The sequence below is a fragment of the Podarcis vaucheri genome (assembly GCF_965113315.1).
Source record: "Podarcis vaucheri genome assembly, chromosome: 4".
Classification (NCBI taxonomy): Eukaryota; Metazoa; Chordata; class Lepidosauria; order Squamata; family Lacertidae; genus Podarcis; species Podarcis vaucheri.
Window position 1 is genome coordinate 55,595,393 of NC_138762.1, and position 16,847 is coordinate 55,612,239.

Here is a 16,847-nt window from a genome sequence, read left to right on the forward strand (position 1 = left end):
CAAAATCTCAAGAAAAGCAAAGGCCAGTTAGCTGTAAAAATGCAACTCTAGGTGATTTCTAATGGTAAATGTAAAGGACCCCTGAATGGTTAAGTCCAGTCAAAGGCGACTATGGGGTTGCGGCACTCATCTCACGTTTCAGGCCGAGAAAACCAGTGTTTGTCCACAGACAGCTTTCCGGGTCATGTGACCAGCATGACTAAATCACTACTGACACATGGAGGATCATGACAAGTGTCAGAGCACATGGAAACACTGTTTACCATTGCAGCAGTACGTATTTATCTGCTTGCACTGGTATGCTTTCGAACTGCTAGATGGGCAGAAGCTGGAACAGAGCAACAGGAGGTCACTCCATTGCACAGATTCAAACTGCCAACCTTCTGATCAGCAAGCCCAAGACACTCAGTGGTTTAGACCACAGTGCCACCTGCGTCCCTTTATCTTAAGATGAGTTACCTTGAAGTGAAAAAAGTTCCACATCCCCCCTGGCCCTGAAGCCCCCTAAAAAGCATCCCACTCTGCAAAATGTGAGAAGGGAAGGGCAAATCATCCTAAAGTTGAGACAGGGCATGTTTTTGGAACATTTTAAGAGGTTTATTGGTCTCTCAGGTCCTAGTCTGTTACTCTAACCACTACACTATACTGGCCCACTTATTTTTAAAGGCTCTGAGGTGGGATATAAAATAAAACACGAGAAAGGGCCTTCTCTGCAGTGGCTCCCCATCTGTGGAATACTCTCCCCAGGGAAGTTTGTCTGGCACCTTCATTATACACCTTTAGGCGCCAGGCAAAAATGTTCCTTTTCAGCCAGGCCTTTGCCTGATTTGATCTACGTCCTAGGCCCTGTTTAAAAATGCTGGCTCTTTTGGGTTGCTGGCTTTGTTTTGATTTTATGTATTTTATATTTTATGTGAACCGCCCTGAGACCTTTGGGTATAGGGCGGTACAGAAATTAAATAAATAACAATAACAATAATAAACATCACTAGCTGCTTTCATAGTTTGCTAATGTATCCCAGTGCTGCAGCCTTTTATTATAGTTGTCTTTTGAAATAAATTTTTTTCTTGAGGGATTTTAAAATCAGATGTGTTTTCATTGTCCCATGAAAGTGCTAATGATTTTTGTGACCATTAAAACTCACTCTGTTAATGTTTCCATGTTTACAAAGTCAATTTATGCCCATATAAATAAACAGATATTTTAAAAATTATTTTTAAAATTTAGCTTAAATTGGGAAATGGAACGTAGCATGTCCCTTCTTTTTAAGTCCAATTCACCCACTAGAAAAAAATCAGCATGTTACAATGTTGTTCATGTAAAACAGAAAAGGATTGGTGGCGAAACCCATGTTGTAGCTGGAATGCGTTTCCTGACATGAACCCCAAGGTCATTTTAATCTGAACATGCCAGAAACACAACCAGAAAACTCACAACAGCATCTATACAGGGATATCCGTTGAGGCTCCTTCAAATCTTCAGGATGAGGTGCTTCTGTCCGGATGCCCAGATGGGGGGGGGGAGGGGGCTGATGTGCCATAGCCCTCCCTAAATGGTAATCTTGGAGGGGTCATCCCAATTTGCTGTATACCATAGGATGATCCTTAACCTGGGTTAACCCTGCCAAATTATCAACCAGCAGGGAGGTTAGTTGATACAGGATACATGCCTAATGCCTGTGTGCCAAAAGTCGCTGGCACCTGTAATCAATAAAGCTGTGGCCTGTTTAACCCCCCAAAATTGTACTGTGTTCATCGCAACTTCACCATGCCTTGGCCACGCTGCCCATGGTTTCACTGCACCTGGTCCAACAAACCCCAGACTACTGTCTGGCAAAGAACACAGTTCAGCTGGGGACCACAACCTCAACGCAGAAACAGTTACATATGGAAACGGATTTGTCCTTTATTCTGTGGGTAGTAGATATGTATCCAGTGCATCCAATCCAATCCATGTAACTAATTTCTGAGGTGGGACCTTATTATCAATCTTCTTAGGTTGTACAAAGTATCGTATACTTTGCTAGTGCTGTAAAAACAATAGTGGCAATCCAACATCAATCAAACTAGTTTCTTTCATGGTGCTACAACATTTTTTAAAAGTGATATATTTGGTTTTGAACGTACTGGAACGCAGAAAGATAAAAACTAAGATGAAAAGCCTAAGCAAATTTTTGCCAGCATGACACAGGAAAAGCAGCCAGATTCTGGAAACAGACCAAGATGTTTTGGCAATAAACAGATTGTGGAAATTTTAAATTCCCACTTCAGCCAAATCTTAAGCAACAACCAACAAGCTCTGGTGATGTGCCCATCTAGAACCATGGTTATGCATGTTTTACTCAAGCACACTTGTATAAAGTAGTTCCATGGAACTAGTGGTACAGACTTTTCCTCCACTCCATTTGACAGAATGGGAAACCCTACACAGCAACCTTTTTTCTTGCAAAATAATTGGCAGGGTTCTGTAATTTGCAAATCTATTTTTAATATAAATGGATACAGATGTGTTTCTACAAAGTGCTTATTTATTACATGCCTTTCTCTCATTAACACCAAAACGGCATCTATCCACTTCCTTTCCCACTATGCTTTCAGGGAGAAACAAAATAAAGGACTAAAGATTGGTCATGGCCTCATTTGCTCCTGGTGAAATTAAAAGAAATAGCCAACAGCATGACCAGTCCCATCCTTAAGCAGAGTGAGGCAATTGCCTCAGATGGCAGATACTGCGGGTAGCACTGGCATCACCCTTGGCAATTCTCCTCTGTTGGAGAATCAGAGCCTGCTGCCCTCAGGTGCAAAGGAGGATGCTATCCCATTGCCAGTGCTGAAGTCAAGTAAACTTCAGTACATGGAATGAGTGAGGTGGGGGCAGGGCAGGATCTTGCTTTTTGCCTCAAGCAGTGAAATGGTTTGAGCCGGCCCTTATGTGAAGACATATAAAACACACACATATGCAAAGAGTTGTATCCAGTGGTGGCTTTGTGTTAGCAGGTGTGCTTCTGCTTGCACAAGGCAGGGCACTATATTTTCAGTAATTCCTCTACCTAGTGCACTCCTCTCCATGCCCCCCAAGGCTCTCCTGAGCTATTTCCAGCACTACACTGGAATATAGTGCAAGTTTACTGCTCATTTCCGTGTTACTCACTTTCAGAAAAAAATCAATTTGCAAATGATATGGAAATATGTGCAAACCTTGAAATCAGTGGCACCTCCTTCCAGGTGTTCTGGGACTCTGGTGCCAGTAGTACAGGCTAGAAAGGCAGGTTTTATCAGTAATGGGCTGGCGCGAGGCAAAAATTGCTAATTACTAAGCAGTGTTTGGTATTGGAAGTCAAGCCAAAACTGTCAAATACAATTCTATTTGTTTATAAGGATCTATTCTCATCTTTTGAGCTTAGTATGAGGAGAATAAAGTCTCTTTTAAAATACAGAATGATGAATGGAATACTGCACAACAACAGCTAATATTTCCAAAACATGTGGTGGGCATCCAGATCCAGAACATTACACCTATAATCCTGTATCCAGTTTTGACTTTAGTGAGTCTAAGCTTCCATAACATTAGGGGGCAATTCTGTACGCAGTATGTTAAAATTCAGGCAAATGGAGTGAAGTAGAGTTCTGTAGACAATGAAGCACATTGGACAAGAAATAACAAGAGGTTTTATTATTTTTATTATTATTATTTATACCCCACCCATCTGGTTGGGTTTCCCCAGCCACTATGAGTTGATTGATTGAAATAATGAGGTTGAGTTGATTGAAATAATGGGGATTTTACTATGTTTAGCAATACTGTAGCAGTAAAAACCAACTGCTTCAAAACTGCAACTGAAGTGATTAAAGTGTAGTGTTAGATATGACTGAATACTTGTAATAGACATTGCGTTCTTTGTTTTTATAATTTATAAGCAGTTTCTAAGAGGTGTGCATTAGGGATACAGCATGAAATCAGTTAAAATTCCCTTTGTCTCGCAAGTCTCTCAAGTAAATGAAATGTGTATGTATATAACGAAGTTCTTCAAACTGCCAATGTGAAATATAGTAATGAGTAAAAAGACTGACCCAGCAATTCGTCTATTTCCCATTTTCCTGGTCTTATTCAAGTGTCACTGAAGTCTACAGACTTATTCAGATCAGGTGGCTGCAGGTCTAATTGTTATGGTGGTTGGGTATTGTGATTTACCCTCTTGTGCGGAATATTACTACCAATAATTCTGCACAACAGTGAAAAATAGGTATGAACTTGCATTGTCATTTCATTGCTTAAAACTGTTCTGGACAGCTACACGTACAGCTGAGCCAATGCAACTTACTGTTTCCCATTAACATTTTTGGCAGTAAAAAAATTCCTCTTTTGCTGATTATTTTTCAACACTCCTTGCAAGTGGGGAGGGATGGTTCCTTATTCTTGTAAATTGCCCTCAGTTGTCTCAATGGCATCACCATGCAGCAAAATCTGATTGGGTACCTAGCATTGTGACATTATCACATTCACTATTCAGGATCCCTGACTGAGTGGAATCACCAATGTAATCCTGGAGGAGAAAGAAGCAACAGCCAAGAGAAATAAAACTGCTGACCACGACTGAACAATAGGGAATAGTCACACTGCCTAAGTATTTTACAGATGAAATTTCCACTTGTTTTTGCCTCAAATCAAAACCTGAGAATATATGATGCAGCCCTAGTTCTACACCAGTTATTTTAGTTAATTTCAGTTACAAACCATATGCACATACCTAATTTTCAGTCATCCTTTGCATCCTGTTTTGCATATTGTTTATTCACATTACAGTACTGCTTCCCAGCAGCTAGCTTCATGCACAGAGAAACATCACACAGCTCTAACAGAAGTTCATTTCCCTGTCTGCATTTCATGACCTTTGACGCAAACTGCCTTAGTCCTCACACTTTAAGCCAATGCAATAAAAGAATGCCAGAAACCAGTGCAAACAGCCACACCTTTAGGAAACAGTTCAGGGTTGTATGAATAAACAAAAGCATATATTAGTCACTCATTCAAAATTGGTATTGCCCATAGGAACCAAAACTTCAGACCTGAATAGTTAGCATGCAACCTGCCAAAGATGATCACTTCCTTAAACTTATTCTGACAGTCAATCTTTATTTGCATATCAACTCCTATACATAAGTGATCGGTGTTACAAGTGACTGAGTAGAATTAGTAAAATAAATGGCGTATAATTTTCTTCTGATCAGCTCCTGCTCCTTCCTTCACTTTCTCATTGTGGCCTTAGGAACTGCATAGACTCTGATTTCTGGCTCTATGCACGGTGCCAACTACCAAAGTGCAGGCCTGTTTTTATTAGCTTCTCAAACACTTCACCAGCTTTACATTTAAATCTTCAAAATGTTTTCTAAACACTCTGAATCATAATGAGAATTCCATTTACTGAAAAGGTGCAGCCTTCCATATAACAACTGAACATGTTTAATGACTGATCCTTTTATACATTACAGCATCACTCATGTTTTCAGTAAATGGATATAATTTTCTCTGCTTTACCCTATTATTATCATTCGTTAGCATCACCAAGCTACAATTCCAACTGCAGGTATTTCTCCCCCAGCAATTATCTCCTTCACAGAAGCAACTCAGGCAGGTTTAGAAACCATCTAGTTTTGCATATTAGGCTAAAAAGCAGCAACCACATTTCAGAAAAGAAAACTGAAGCATGTATGTGTGTGAGTGGCAGAGGTCTTTTTTTAAAAAGCAGCTGAAGAAGGAGAGGATAGTGGGTGAAGAAAGAGCTGCGAGTGGAGGGGGCCCCTTTTCACATCCTCTGGACCCCTGGGAAACTCAACAAACCTGCTGTACCTGGAATTGAGGGTGCAGAGTGCAGCTGAATGGGACATGGCTGTGGGCAACCTGAGGAAGTGCCATACACTTTGGGCCTGCCCATAGAAGGCATGTCTAGTGTGAGAGACTAGGGTGATGTTCAATGTTTGCAGGAACTTTTCTTGTTGTGAGATTTTTGTGCGTGAGCTGAGAGTTTGTTTGGACCCTGGGTGAGACCCAGAAGGCTGAGGAGGAGAGTGTGTCAGAAGGAAAACTAATTGATACTGATTAATGTATATTAGTAACTTTGTATCAATGTAACATTTTAATATAATAAAAAAATTCCTTCCAGTAGCACCTTAGAGACCGACTAAGTTTGTTATTGGTATGAGCTTCCGTGTGCATGCACACTTCTTCAGATACACTGAAACAGAAGTCACCAGAAAAACCAGCTGCACCAATATAAGATGGGCACCTGGCTTACTAGCAGGACATGTGAAAAGGATCCAGGTGTCTTAGTGGACCACAAGCTTAACATGAGTCAACAGTGTGATGCAGCAGCAAAAAAGCTAATGTTATTCTAAGCTGCCTCAACAGAAGTATAGTGTCTAGATCAAGAGAAGTAATAGTACTGTTTTAGTCTGCTACTGGAAGGATTTTTTTTATTTTGTTTCGACTATGGCAGACCAACATGGCTACCTACCTGTAACTAGAACATTTTCATATGTAACTCTGTATTTTTGTAATGTTTTGTTTCATTTGCCTGCTGTCGCTTTAAGTTTGTTTGTACATGGCTTAGAGATATTTTTAACATATTAAGCCGTATAGAAATTAAATAATCAAAAATCAAAAGCTAGTTTCCATAGAAAATGAAATCAAGTCTGCTATATGCACAAATCAAAGGACCAATCCCAGTCCTGATAAAATCAGCACATTAGTAAGGAGCAAGAATCAACCCAGCTAGGCAATTTTCATGAATTATATTTGTGACTAGGAGCCAATTCATAGCAAAGGCTATGTGAGCAGCCCCAGCCTTCCTCAGGTATGTGCTCATATAGAGATAAGACCAATTCATGTATTCAACAAGCTTAGAATCCTCTCCGCAGAGCGGGGAGCAAGGGTGTACCATTATCATCCTGCATATAAAGGAATATGTGATCCAACTGTCTGATTTTATGAGATCTTTACTTCTCAGAAAAGGAGAGGTTGTATAAGTCAAATTGATATACACATTGGTCTATGCATGGAGCACTCAAATAACATGTTACCATATATACACATTGGATGCGATGTCCGTCAGCTTCTCCACCACATGGAGAGAATCCTCTGTAAGGTGAGTATGTGAAAAGCACTACAATGCTTAGTTCTTGCAATCACAGATATTGCTGGCAGCGCCTCCAATGATAGCAATAACATTTTTCCATCTGCCAGAGTTATGGGAGTTTCTTCTGGCTGTATCAATATCCATGCAAATGCATAAAAAGAAATAGTTGAACCTAGTCACACAGATGTGTGTGTGTGTGTGTGTGTTTAAACCATGATATAGATGGTGCATTTTTAGCAGTCTCACAAATCGGATAATTAGTTAGAAACATGTCTCATTGACATCAACATATCTTACTTCCATGTCAACATATGTGGGTGCCTATTTATCATTCTTTGTATTCCTAACCTCACTATCATGAACTGCGTTGCTAAAGCTAAAGTAACAAACCAAATGCATACTTATTTCTTGTAGAGACCCATTAAATGGAACCATTAAGGAAGGGGGAGGGGGAGGAAGGAAAAATCCTCTCTGCAGAAAACCACCACTGCCAATATATATAACAATAGCAAACTACAACAAGCTGACTCTACTCTGCAGTCACCAAACTTTATAATTAGCAATGTTTTAATTTCAGTAATTAAAATTTCATTATACACTGGCTTCACCCATTCACTGAGGATCTGTTTGTTGCAGTCCCCTTTTCTACTGAAATGAATGAGAAAACTGCTCACATGGGATTTCTAATACTACTTCTGAGATATACAGAGCTCTACATCGACACTACTGGCTAAATACCGAGAAGATACAAATCATGGTACCATAGCTCTGAAGGCAGATCTAAACCATCTGATAACAATACACAATTCAGCCTGTAATGTTTGTTGCACAAATGCATCATAAAAACAAGGTAGTGATCTACATCCTGCAATCATTTACCACAATACCACCAATATGGACTTTGGTTGGCCTCAATTGCGGTAATCCTGAAACTGCTTACTCCGATATAATTATATTGAAAGCAAAAGGGATTATTGCAAAAGAAAGCAGTCTGAAAACTGCAACAAAAGATTCTGTGCATAGAGCTTTCTGCCAAGACACAACTTAATTTTAGTGTAATAAAATAATAGTGATAATGATATCATACCTCTTCCACTTCTGCCCACAAATCTTAGGTCATTAAATCTTGCGACTTGATTCTTCATGGCAGCAGTAGCGTTTCTGAGTTCTGCAGAGTAGTTTTCATCATTTCCAGCCATCACTGTGACCAGAGTCCCATCAGGGACATCTCCTAAGGCCACCACCTAAAAGAATAAAATGGAAGCACCATTAGTTTCTTATTGATAATTTGAAGGTGCAAACTATAAGCAAAAGTCAAATAGGATTATTAATTTTTTTAATAGGGTGGTGAGGGACGGGAGACTGCATACAGGTGAACACAGACTTGCAAGTTTAACAATCTTAAGCGCTTAGAAGTATGAAACTTACACTCAGGTACATAAGGTTAGGATTGAAACCTAAGTTAGTTGCACTAAAGTCCAACTGAAAATCAATCAGAATTAAGTTAGCCATGACTAGCTTTTCCCATAGATTTTAGTGGGACCTAATAGTGGCTAGCTTAGTTCATATCCAAGCAGCTGAATATATATAACATTTCTTTGGTAAATAGGGTGCTAAAACACAGCACCCTATTTAACCGGGCACAATAAAGAAATCAAAACCTGAATCTCAAACACATTTTTTTGGAAGTAAATGCCATTGGTTTCAATAAAACTGAAAAAAGGGTGGTTGCATTAGTGCAGTGCGGCATTTTGGAGTGCTGTGCTGAAGCAGTGACTAAATGTAAGCTAGCACCAACCTCTAAATTCAGGCTGGTGATTGTAGATGAAGCTTGTACTACAGATCTATTTGCGTACTCCATGGCAATCTAGTGTGAACCAGCAGCACTTCCTTCCACACAACATGCTTAGAATCAGGAGGCCGGAAGCCCTCTACCTGACCCAGAGCCAAAGTCTCCTTTTGCACGCCCCCACTTGAGTTTTGGCCCCTGTCTTCCAAGTAAGCGGCAACTTCTTTAAAAAAAACACCATTCTTTTCACTTCTGCTGAAACTGCCCGGTGTTGAAATTTCTGCTTAGAGTGGGCATTCTACTTCCCTCTACCCACCCTTCCTCAGCAGCCCTAGTCCTTTCAATGAAATGCAACAGTCAATTCACTTTTTTTTTACATTCACCTGCTCCTGTTTTTCTTTTCTAATCATCTGAGGCTAAGCAGGAACCAGGCAAAAAGTTTGAGTGAGAAATAAGGCAGGCAGCAAACTGGGGCATGGTGACCTTTTATGATTTTAGTGCAAATAGTGCAACTCCTGAACTCAAAAATAGCATCCTTTTTCCTGCTTCTCTCTCTATAAGGCCCTGTTTCTTCCTCATCTCTTTGGTCTCATAGGGTACTCTCTCTCTCTCTCTCTCTCTCTCTCTCTCTCTCTCCCCTAAGTTAATTGTCCCAGAATAGGACAACTGCCCCTCAGACTTTGCTGGGCACCTATGTTGTTAGTCTTTTCTTCTGAAGCTTCTAGAAGAGGGTGGGGAAACTTATGGCTGTCCAGGTGTTGCTGGATCCAAACTTCCATCAGCTTCAGCCATCACCACCAAAGGTCAGTGATAATGGGAACAGAGTCCAGCAACATCTGGAGGGCTACAAGTTCCCCACCCTTGTTCTAGAAACTTCTAACAGGAAGGACAAGGACAAATGACAAAGTATGAATTGGGCTTCCCAAGAAAAATATTTTAGCTTAAGGTTGCAGTCTTGTGAGGAATTATTACTTATTAGGGCTAATGCGACTGAAACAATTTGAACCTATTTCTGAATAAACATGGTTGTAATTGTGATATAAAGCTGTATTCCTAGGAACAGTTATTGAACACAGTGAGACATCCCTCAGAATAAGATCAATTTCCCCCCAGTGAGATTTCTTCCCATAATAAGAATAAGAATAATAATGCGAGGATTGTACCCTTATACACTGATTATTATTTTTTCCTTGTCAAAATACTGTAAGATGTTAACAACAATTAGACATTCTAGAAATATTACTTCAGGTGCAATACCTTATTTTTTTCCCACCGACAAACTGAATTATAGCTTTACTAAGTCAATAAACTATAGTGTGTATTGGAACACAATTTGAAAATATTATTTAATCCTATGCATGTCTTTCTAGATATGCACACTAGTGGGTGTGTTTCTTTTGGTTGTTTTTTTTAAAAATAACTTTGGTCATTTTTAAAATAATAATAAAAAACTCCACAGAAAAAGTATATTTTCAACTCTCTGTGTTTACAACATAATGCCGGAAACTCTGGGAAGACGCTAAAGAAAAATATCTGGGCCCAGGAGAAAGGGACTGGCAAGTAAAGCTGTAAAAGAGGCACAGAACACAAACATTTACATTATAAAACAGACTAAACAGATAAGTAAGAACTTGTTGACTGGAGATAGCTAGCTGTGCGTGTGTTTCTGCTTGACTGTTCAGCTTATAAAAATATGTTCTACATGAGCTAGAAGGAATACAGACAATTCAAAGTTGCAGCACAACTAAATCTTACTGCTTTATCCCACTAATTGGGGGGGGGAGGGGATATTTTAAGTAGGAATGAGATTATTATCTTATCCTCCATTGTACTTTTCTATTACAATTTATCAAACATTAGGAACAGATAGTTTATCATCTTTCTTTTTCACTTAATTTATACAGGCGAAAGCCAACATTAGCCAAACCCCGAGCTGACCCATCAAATGAGTCTTCTCTATCATTTGTCAAATATCAGCCATCATCTTAAATTTGACAGAAAATCCTAGGTTTCCAAAGGGATTAGGGCAAAGCAACCTAATCTATGGATCAATTAAATCCGACTATTTAGATTAGCCCTGATGAAGTTCAATGCTCTGTCTTTTCTCTTTTTTTAAAGTGTTGTAAAGGTGCAATGCTAGAGTTAAGACTTAAGGACAAACCAGTGAACAGAGATTAAACTATCCTAAATATTTTTACTCAGGAGTAAGTCCCACAGAGTTCACAGTGATTTATTTCAACAGCTTTAGTTACATGAAAGTCATACTGAACCCAGCTGAGGCTTATTTCCAGACAAACATACTTAGGATCACAGTCTCCCATGTGGCAATATTCCCATACTTGCTTGGATGTACCGGTAAGTGTCACTGGAAACAATAGTGTTTACTTCCATGTAAGCACAGTTAAGACTGGGATGTAATTCCATGTATTCTCATTTGGTAGATTTTGGCCTTTGTGGTGTGCAAGTATGCAGTTACCATCTGCTGTAGTAAATAACAGAAAGTCCATGGATGGTTTGTTTTAAATAGCAGAACTAGTTAAGTCCTTAACTTTACTAGGACTCTTCTACAAGAAGTGGACTGTTGATCTGCTGCGTCAGAATGCTGAAAGGCAAGCTCTTGTGGGAACATGTAAAGAAATAATAATTATTCCCAAAATTATTTAAGTAACAACACTCCTCGGTTGTGGGAAATAGTTATACCTACAAGGAGGAGATTATATAAGCAAAATCTAGCAAAATCCAGTCTGTGGTGTTCTTCCCGAGAATTTATTCAGTTATGGATTGGTGGTTTTTATTTTCTTTTGAGGGACAGAATAATAAAAAAACTCCCACCAATAGTAGTGTATGCAGGATGGGAAGCTGGAAAAGGGAACTGTTAACAGTCTGCCCATCTCAGCAGTTTTATATGCAGGAGTCTGGTTTAATCCCTCTTCACCCATCACATCCCAAGTACCGTATTTTCTGGTTTTTAAAAAAACCACTGATTTTGGTTGTTTTAGGTTGCAAAGCTCTATGTGTGCATAAATTGAAGGACTTGAATACAGTGGGATTTACTTCTGAATAGGCAAATATGCATAGGACTGCAACAGTTTGTTACAAAGGGTTACATATTTATTGATAATATAAGACAAAGTTCCCTTGCATTCAAAAGTGTGTCTGTTCTGGGGCAGGGAAAATCCTGAACAGGAAACATTTATTTACTCTCTCTTCTTAAATCACACACATTTGCATTGCGTGATGGAATCCTTTCTGTAATATGACATTGTTGTTGTTGTTACTTTTATTGATATTATTATTATTATTATTATTATTATTATTATTATTATGTTTTCCAGAAAGAAAGAAAGAAAGAAAGAAAGAAGGAAGGAAGGAAGGAAGGAAGGAAGGAAGGAAGGAAAGACAGAACAAGGGCTTGAAGCCCCAAAAGTTCTTAAAACTGAAGCTGGTTGGAGAATAACACGTTTGGGAACTAATAAGGAAGAAACTGAACTAGTGTGAACAGATCTTTCTCATCCTCCTTGGCTGCTACTTAAGAGACCCGGGCAGGTAATCGGATTTAATATCGTGGCTATTTAAAAGCTCTGCTGGAATTCGAAGGGAGAGAAAAGCACGTACTGGCTGCTGTCAGCCTGCAGGGAAGTGAGAAAAGTGAAGCTTAGCCAGAAAAAAGGAGGGCGGGAGGCTGCGGAAGCCAGCCTGAAGCAGAACTTTGCTTTTTCTGAGTTCCCCTTGAACAGGAACAGCTTGCGGGACATTAGGATGGGGGAAATACAAGGCAGACTACTTTCCTCACTATTTGGCTACCACGGCCACGTAAATTTAGTAGTGTAGCTAAATTAGGAAAAGAATTAATCGAAATAAGCAGGATCTCTTGGAAGTACACTCAATGAAAACCAATGGCACAAAAAATGAGGGACTCGGGGGCAAGGGCCATTTATTAAGGTCGGGGGTGCAACAATTATTCCAGACCAAACTTAAACGAGAATGGGTTATGGAGGGCTGTGGGCAGCGATTCGAGGCCAAGCAAATTCAGACGGGTCAAGCAAATTTGGGGAGGGAGGCATAAAATTGACAAGCGTGGCATTCGCTCCGGATTCACTCCGGATTCCTCTTTCACCCTACCCCCTCTGCGCCTTCATCAGTGAAGGCGATCCGCCGCCAAGAACCAATGGATCGGGTCCTGATCATAGAGATGAAAGGTTTTTTGGGGGTCGATTCAGAAGTGCCCAGCACACTTTCGAAGGTCTGTCCTCCGAGGAAGCGTTGCTGAGAGAGGCGGCCGCCAACCCGATCCAAGTATTGCGCGCATTTGGTTCGATTAGATTTACTTGCAAGTAAATGTGAAGCCTTGGGGTGAAATAAAGTGTGAGGGAGGGAGGGAGACGCCCGCCTTCCAATGAGCGCGTTTGGGTGGCGTCTGCCAAGTGGGAAAACCACCTGCAGGCCTCTCGTACCCAAGGAAGCCTTTCCAGAGAGGAAACTACTCGCCGCAGGCTCTCTGCTTGCCCTGGCCTAGGAGGGGCGCCTTCACTGGGCTCCCAGAGGCTGAAAACAGGCTAGACAGTGGCCGGGCGGGCGAGAAGAGAGGTGCTTCCAGGGAGCGCTAGGATGGCTCCGCCTGGGATGTTTGGGCGAAGGGGGCAGGCAGACTGAACAAGTGTGAACGGGCCGAGGATCAGGGCTTGGGTTTGGGCAATCCCCTACTCTATATAAGGGAACCACTGATGTCATGGAGGGTGGGGGGAGACCCCGGGGTCTTCCTGGACTCCGAGTTGGCGAGGGTAAATCTTAACACCCCTTTAAAACTTGCCAAACCGGTTCTAAAGGGGGAACGGAGATTTGTTAGGTTGAGCGGGCTACTGAAATCGATCCTACACGTGTCCCCTGGGAAGGAAGTCCTCCTGAATGCAGGACCGGGGGTCTTACTCCCTGGGAAGCAGCGAGAGGAACTGGGCACAAAGTTTTGCCCACGGGAGGGTTCCGTCTCCTGTTTTGAAGCACAAGGCCCGAAAGCAGCAACCATCTCCCCGCCTCCCAAAAGAGCAAACCTTCAAAACACAAACGCTGAACTACTGCAGAGGTCAAAGGACTTATTCTGGAGCAATGGGGGTGGGGGCCGTCATGAGAGCCTTTTGGTGTGTTTTTTGCAAAGTGAGTGTTCTGTTACTTTATTTATTTATTTGTTCATGGATGAATGCCAGGCGATTGCATCCACACACACGCAAACTCAGCCGCCCTGCTTCGTTTTAAAACTCTGCTGGGGGGCTGCTGAGCAAGAGGCTGACTTGTTCCGTACGAACAAATGCGAGTTTTACATCCAAAGGGAAATATCTGGGGGGATGTTTATATGCAGGGATACTTCCAGCTTTGGCGTTTCTTAAAGTTAGGCCTGAAGGACTTGGATTTTATTTTTTTAAGCACGCGGACGCTTTTGTCACTATCACACGTGCATTATAACCCAATAGAGGGGGTCGATTTTAAACGTCTGGAAATCTGCGTGTATCTGTTTTCCATTTGCTACTATATGCACGTGGACTAAGCTGCCGGCTGCAGCGGGTGCTCTCAACATATGGGATCCAAACACAAAAGAAATCCACGCCAACCTTGAGTTATGTGTTAATCCCTTTGGGGACACCCGGAGGGGCTGGGAGCGGCTTGAGCGGCTTCAGTTACAAAGCGGTGCTCGCAGGTGCTTCGCGCTGAGCCCGCCTTCCAGTCCTAAGTTATTTTATAGGGGCGATCTCCCTGACCCCGGCGCAAATCAGGTGCGCAGCTGCAGCGGCTGAAGGATCTGCTTTCTTCCGCAGCATGTAGGGGTGTGTGTGTGTATCGCCCCCCGCGCAACATGTAAACACAAAACACAAAACCTTTCCCTCCTTTTACTGCACTCTTCGTGCAGACCGATCCTATTAATGTTTCCTCGCAAGTCAGTCCCCGCAGAATTCAGCGAGGCCGCCGCAGCCTGTCGTAGCGATTTGTGAATGAACTTCAGGGGCCGAAAGGAGAAAACTCTTTCGTACTCCAGCCTGAGCTATGCAGAGATGGTGAGAGCTCAGCCATGAAAGGAGAGGGCCTTTCTGCGTTCAGCGCTTTGCTGCGTTCAGCGAAAGACCATAAATGTGAATGAGGAGGCTTCAATAGCCCTCTAGAGGCCCGGTCCTCATCTCGCGTGCGCCTTTATGCTTGCGAGACTACACTTGCGAGGCTTGCTTCACTCGGCTTTAAGTCAAACTGCCTTTACGCAGAAGTAATCCTAAGGGTACCGAACAGTGTTTACTTCTAAACGAAGCAAGCGGGATTTCTAAAATAGCCACTTGTTGAGGTCAGATCTGCGCGTAGATACCGCTGGCTGTGATGGAAGTATGTCTAAGATTGTAATAGATAACAAGTAGTGTGTGTTAGTGTGTGAATTCCTTACTTGGCACCGTGGACAATTCTGCTCCCGTAAATAGGGTACCTTCTTAGGTTTATTCCTGCTCCATCCACCAGCCGGCTACGCTCGGAGGGACGCCGTATTAAAGAGTGTGGGTGAGAGAAAGCATGTGTAGATTTAAAAAAAATAATGGTTTGGCTCGCTGTGTTTCTGCTAAAGGGCTTTGGGAATTGGGGTATTAATTCAGTAACTGCTTTTGACTCCCTAAAGGGAGGAGGAAACCTGAGCGACTGGAAGCAGGTCTAAGCTCAATCTTCCCGTGAAATATTTCCTCCTCCATGATATTTACTTACACGTGTTACTCCTTGTCCTCCTGGCGTGAAGTCCTTTGATCCTTTCTACTTTGCCTGCTTGTGCCTGGCATCCCCGAAGGCGTTTATTCGGGAGAAAGCCCTACGGAATTCAATTGAGCATTTCCTTCCAAATACTCTTAGTGTTTTAGGAAGGTCGAGTTTAAGGCTCGGAGGTCAGTCAGTGCTTTCGGGAGGAAGGCGTTAAGTTCTGGGTGATTGTAGGAAGTAAGTAGCCTTCTCTCTCATGGGGAAATCTCTATTAGGGGAAGGGTGGGTGGAAAGTCTATCTACCCCTGGCCAGTTGAGGCCTGCTGGTTTCTGCGGCTCTTGCACATAATACTAGGTGGCCTTTGGTCTTAAGCGAGGCTTGCACACTTAGGATAACTTATTACTACAGGCTGATTATGCCTTCTCTGTGAAGTGATTATGAGAATTCACTCCTGTTTACTAAACTTTTAGAGACATGGAGCAGTTTACGGAGATTCCACTTTTGTTTTGGGTTTGTTTGAAAATAAAACAAGCCAGCCTACCCGTGTATTACGGATGGGAAAGATATCTCCATGGCACCCTAAGTGTTCAGGGTGGCACTTTCAGGGCAATCTTAACCATGCCTATGCAGATATAAGTCCTATTGAATTTAGTGAGGTGTATTCCCAGGCAAATGTCGGTAGCTGCTACTCAATAGAAGAAAATAAGCTCAACTGAGCAGAGCGTGGCTTGCTTTTGGTGGAAAATGCACAGGACAACGTGCTAAGGCTCGGTAGGCTTTATTCCTCACTTAAAGCTGCTTAGGGTCGCGCTACACGGCAGCGCCGGGGCGCACACTTCCTCCGAAGTAAACTTCAATTATTGTAAAGGGGTCTTGCTTCCAGGTCAACCTGCACGATGGGCCGTCGGCATGGCTGCAATCCGACGCCCACTTACTCCGAAAGAAACCCTCTACCAATTTAGTCAGATTTCCTAAGGAGGATCGGACCCGGTTAGACATTTGGGGAGCCTTTTCCGCGCGCCACGAAACCGCGTCTAAGGATGCAGTCCACATGGCCGGGGGCCGAATTTTGCGGTTTCCGTTTCGAGGCTGCCACCCTTTCCTCAATGCACACATCGCTGGAAAAGTCCAGCCTCGCTGCTTTCTGTGGATCTTACTTCCGAGTAAACCCGCACAGGCTCGGGCTGCCCGGCTGCAAGCCGAAACTTTT

General features: G+C 42.1%; 1 protein-coding gene across 3 annotated transcripts in view; it reads right to left on the reverse strand.

Annotated features, from left to right (window-relative positions):
- The window catches only part of RUNX1 (RUNX family transcription factor 1), a 175,891-nt gene that overhangs the window by 68,246 nt on the left and 90,798 nt on the right, over positions 1-16,847 (reverse strand). For all 3 annotated transcript variants that reach the window (XM_082220517.1, XM_082220515.1, XM_082220516.1), the window contains one exon: positions 8,221-8,377. In XM_082220517.1, coding sequence (XP_082076643.1) covers positions 8,221-8,377 — 157 coding nt within the window. The remainder of the gene's footprint in view (positions 1-8,220; positions 8,378-16,847) is intronic.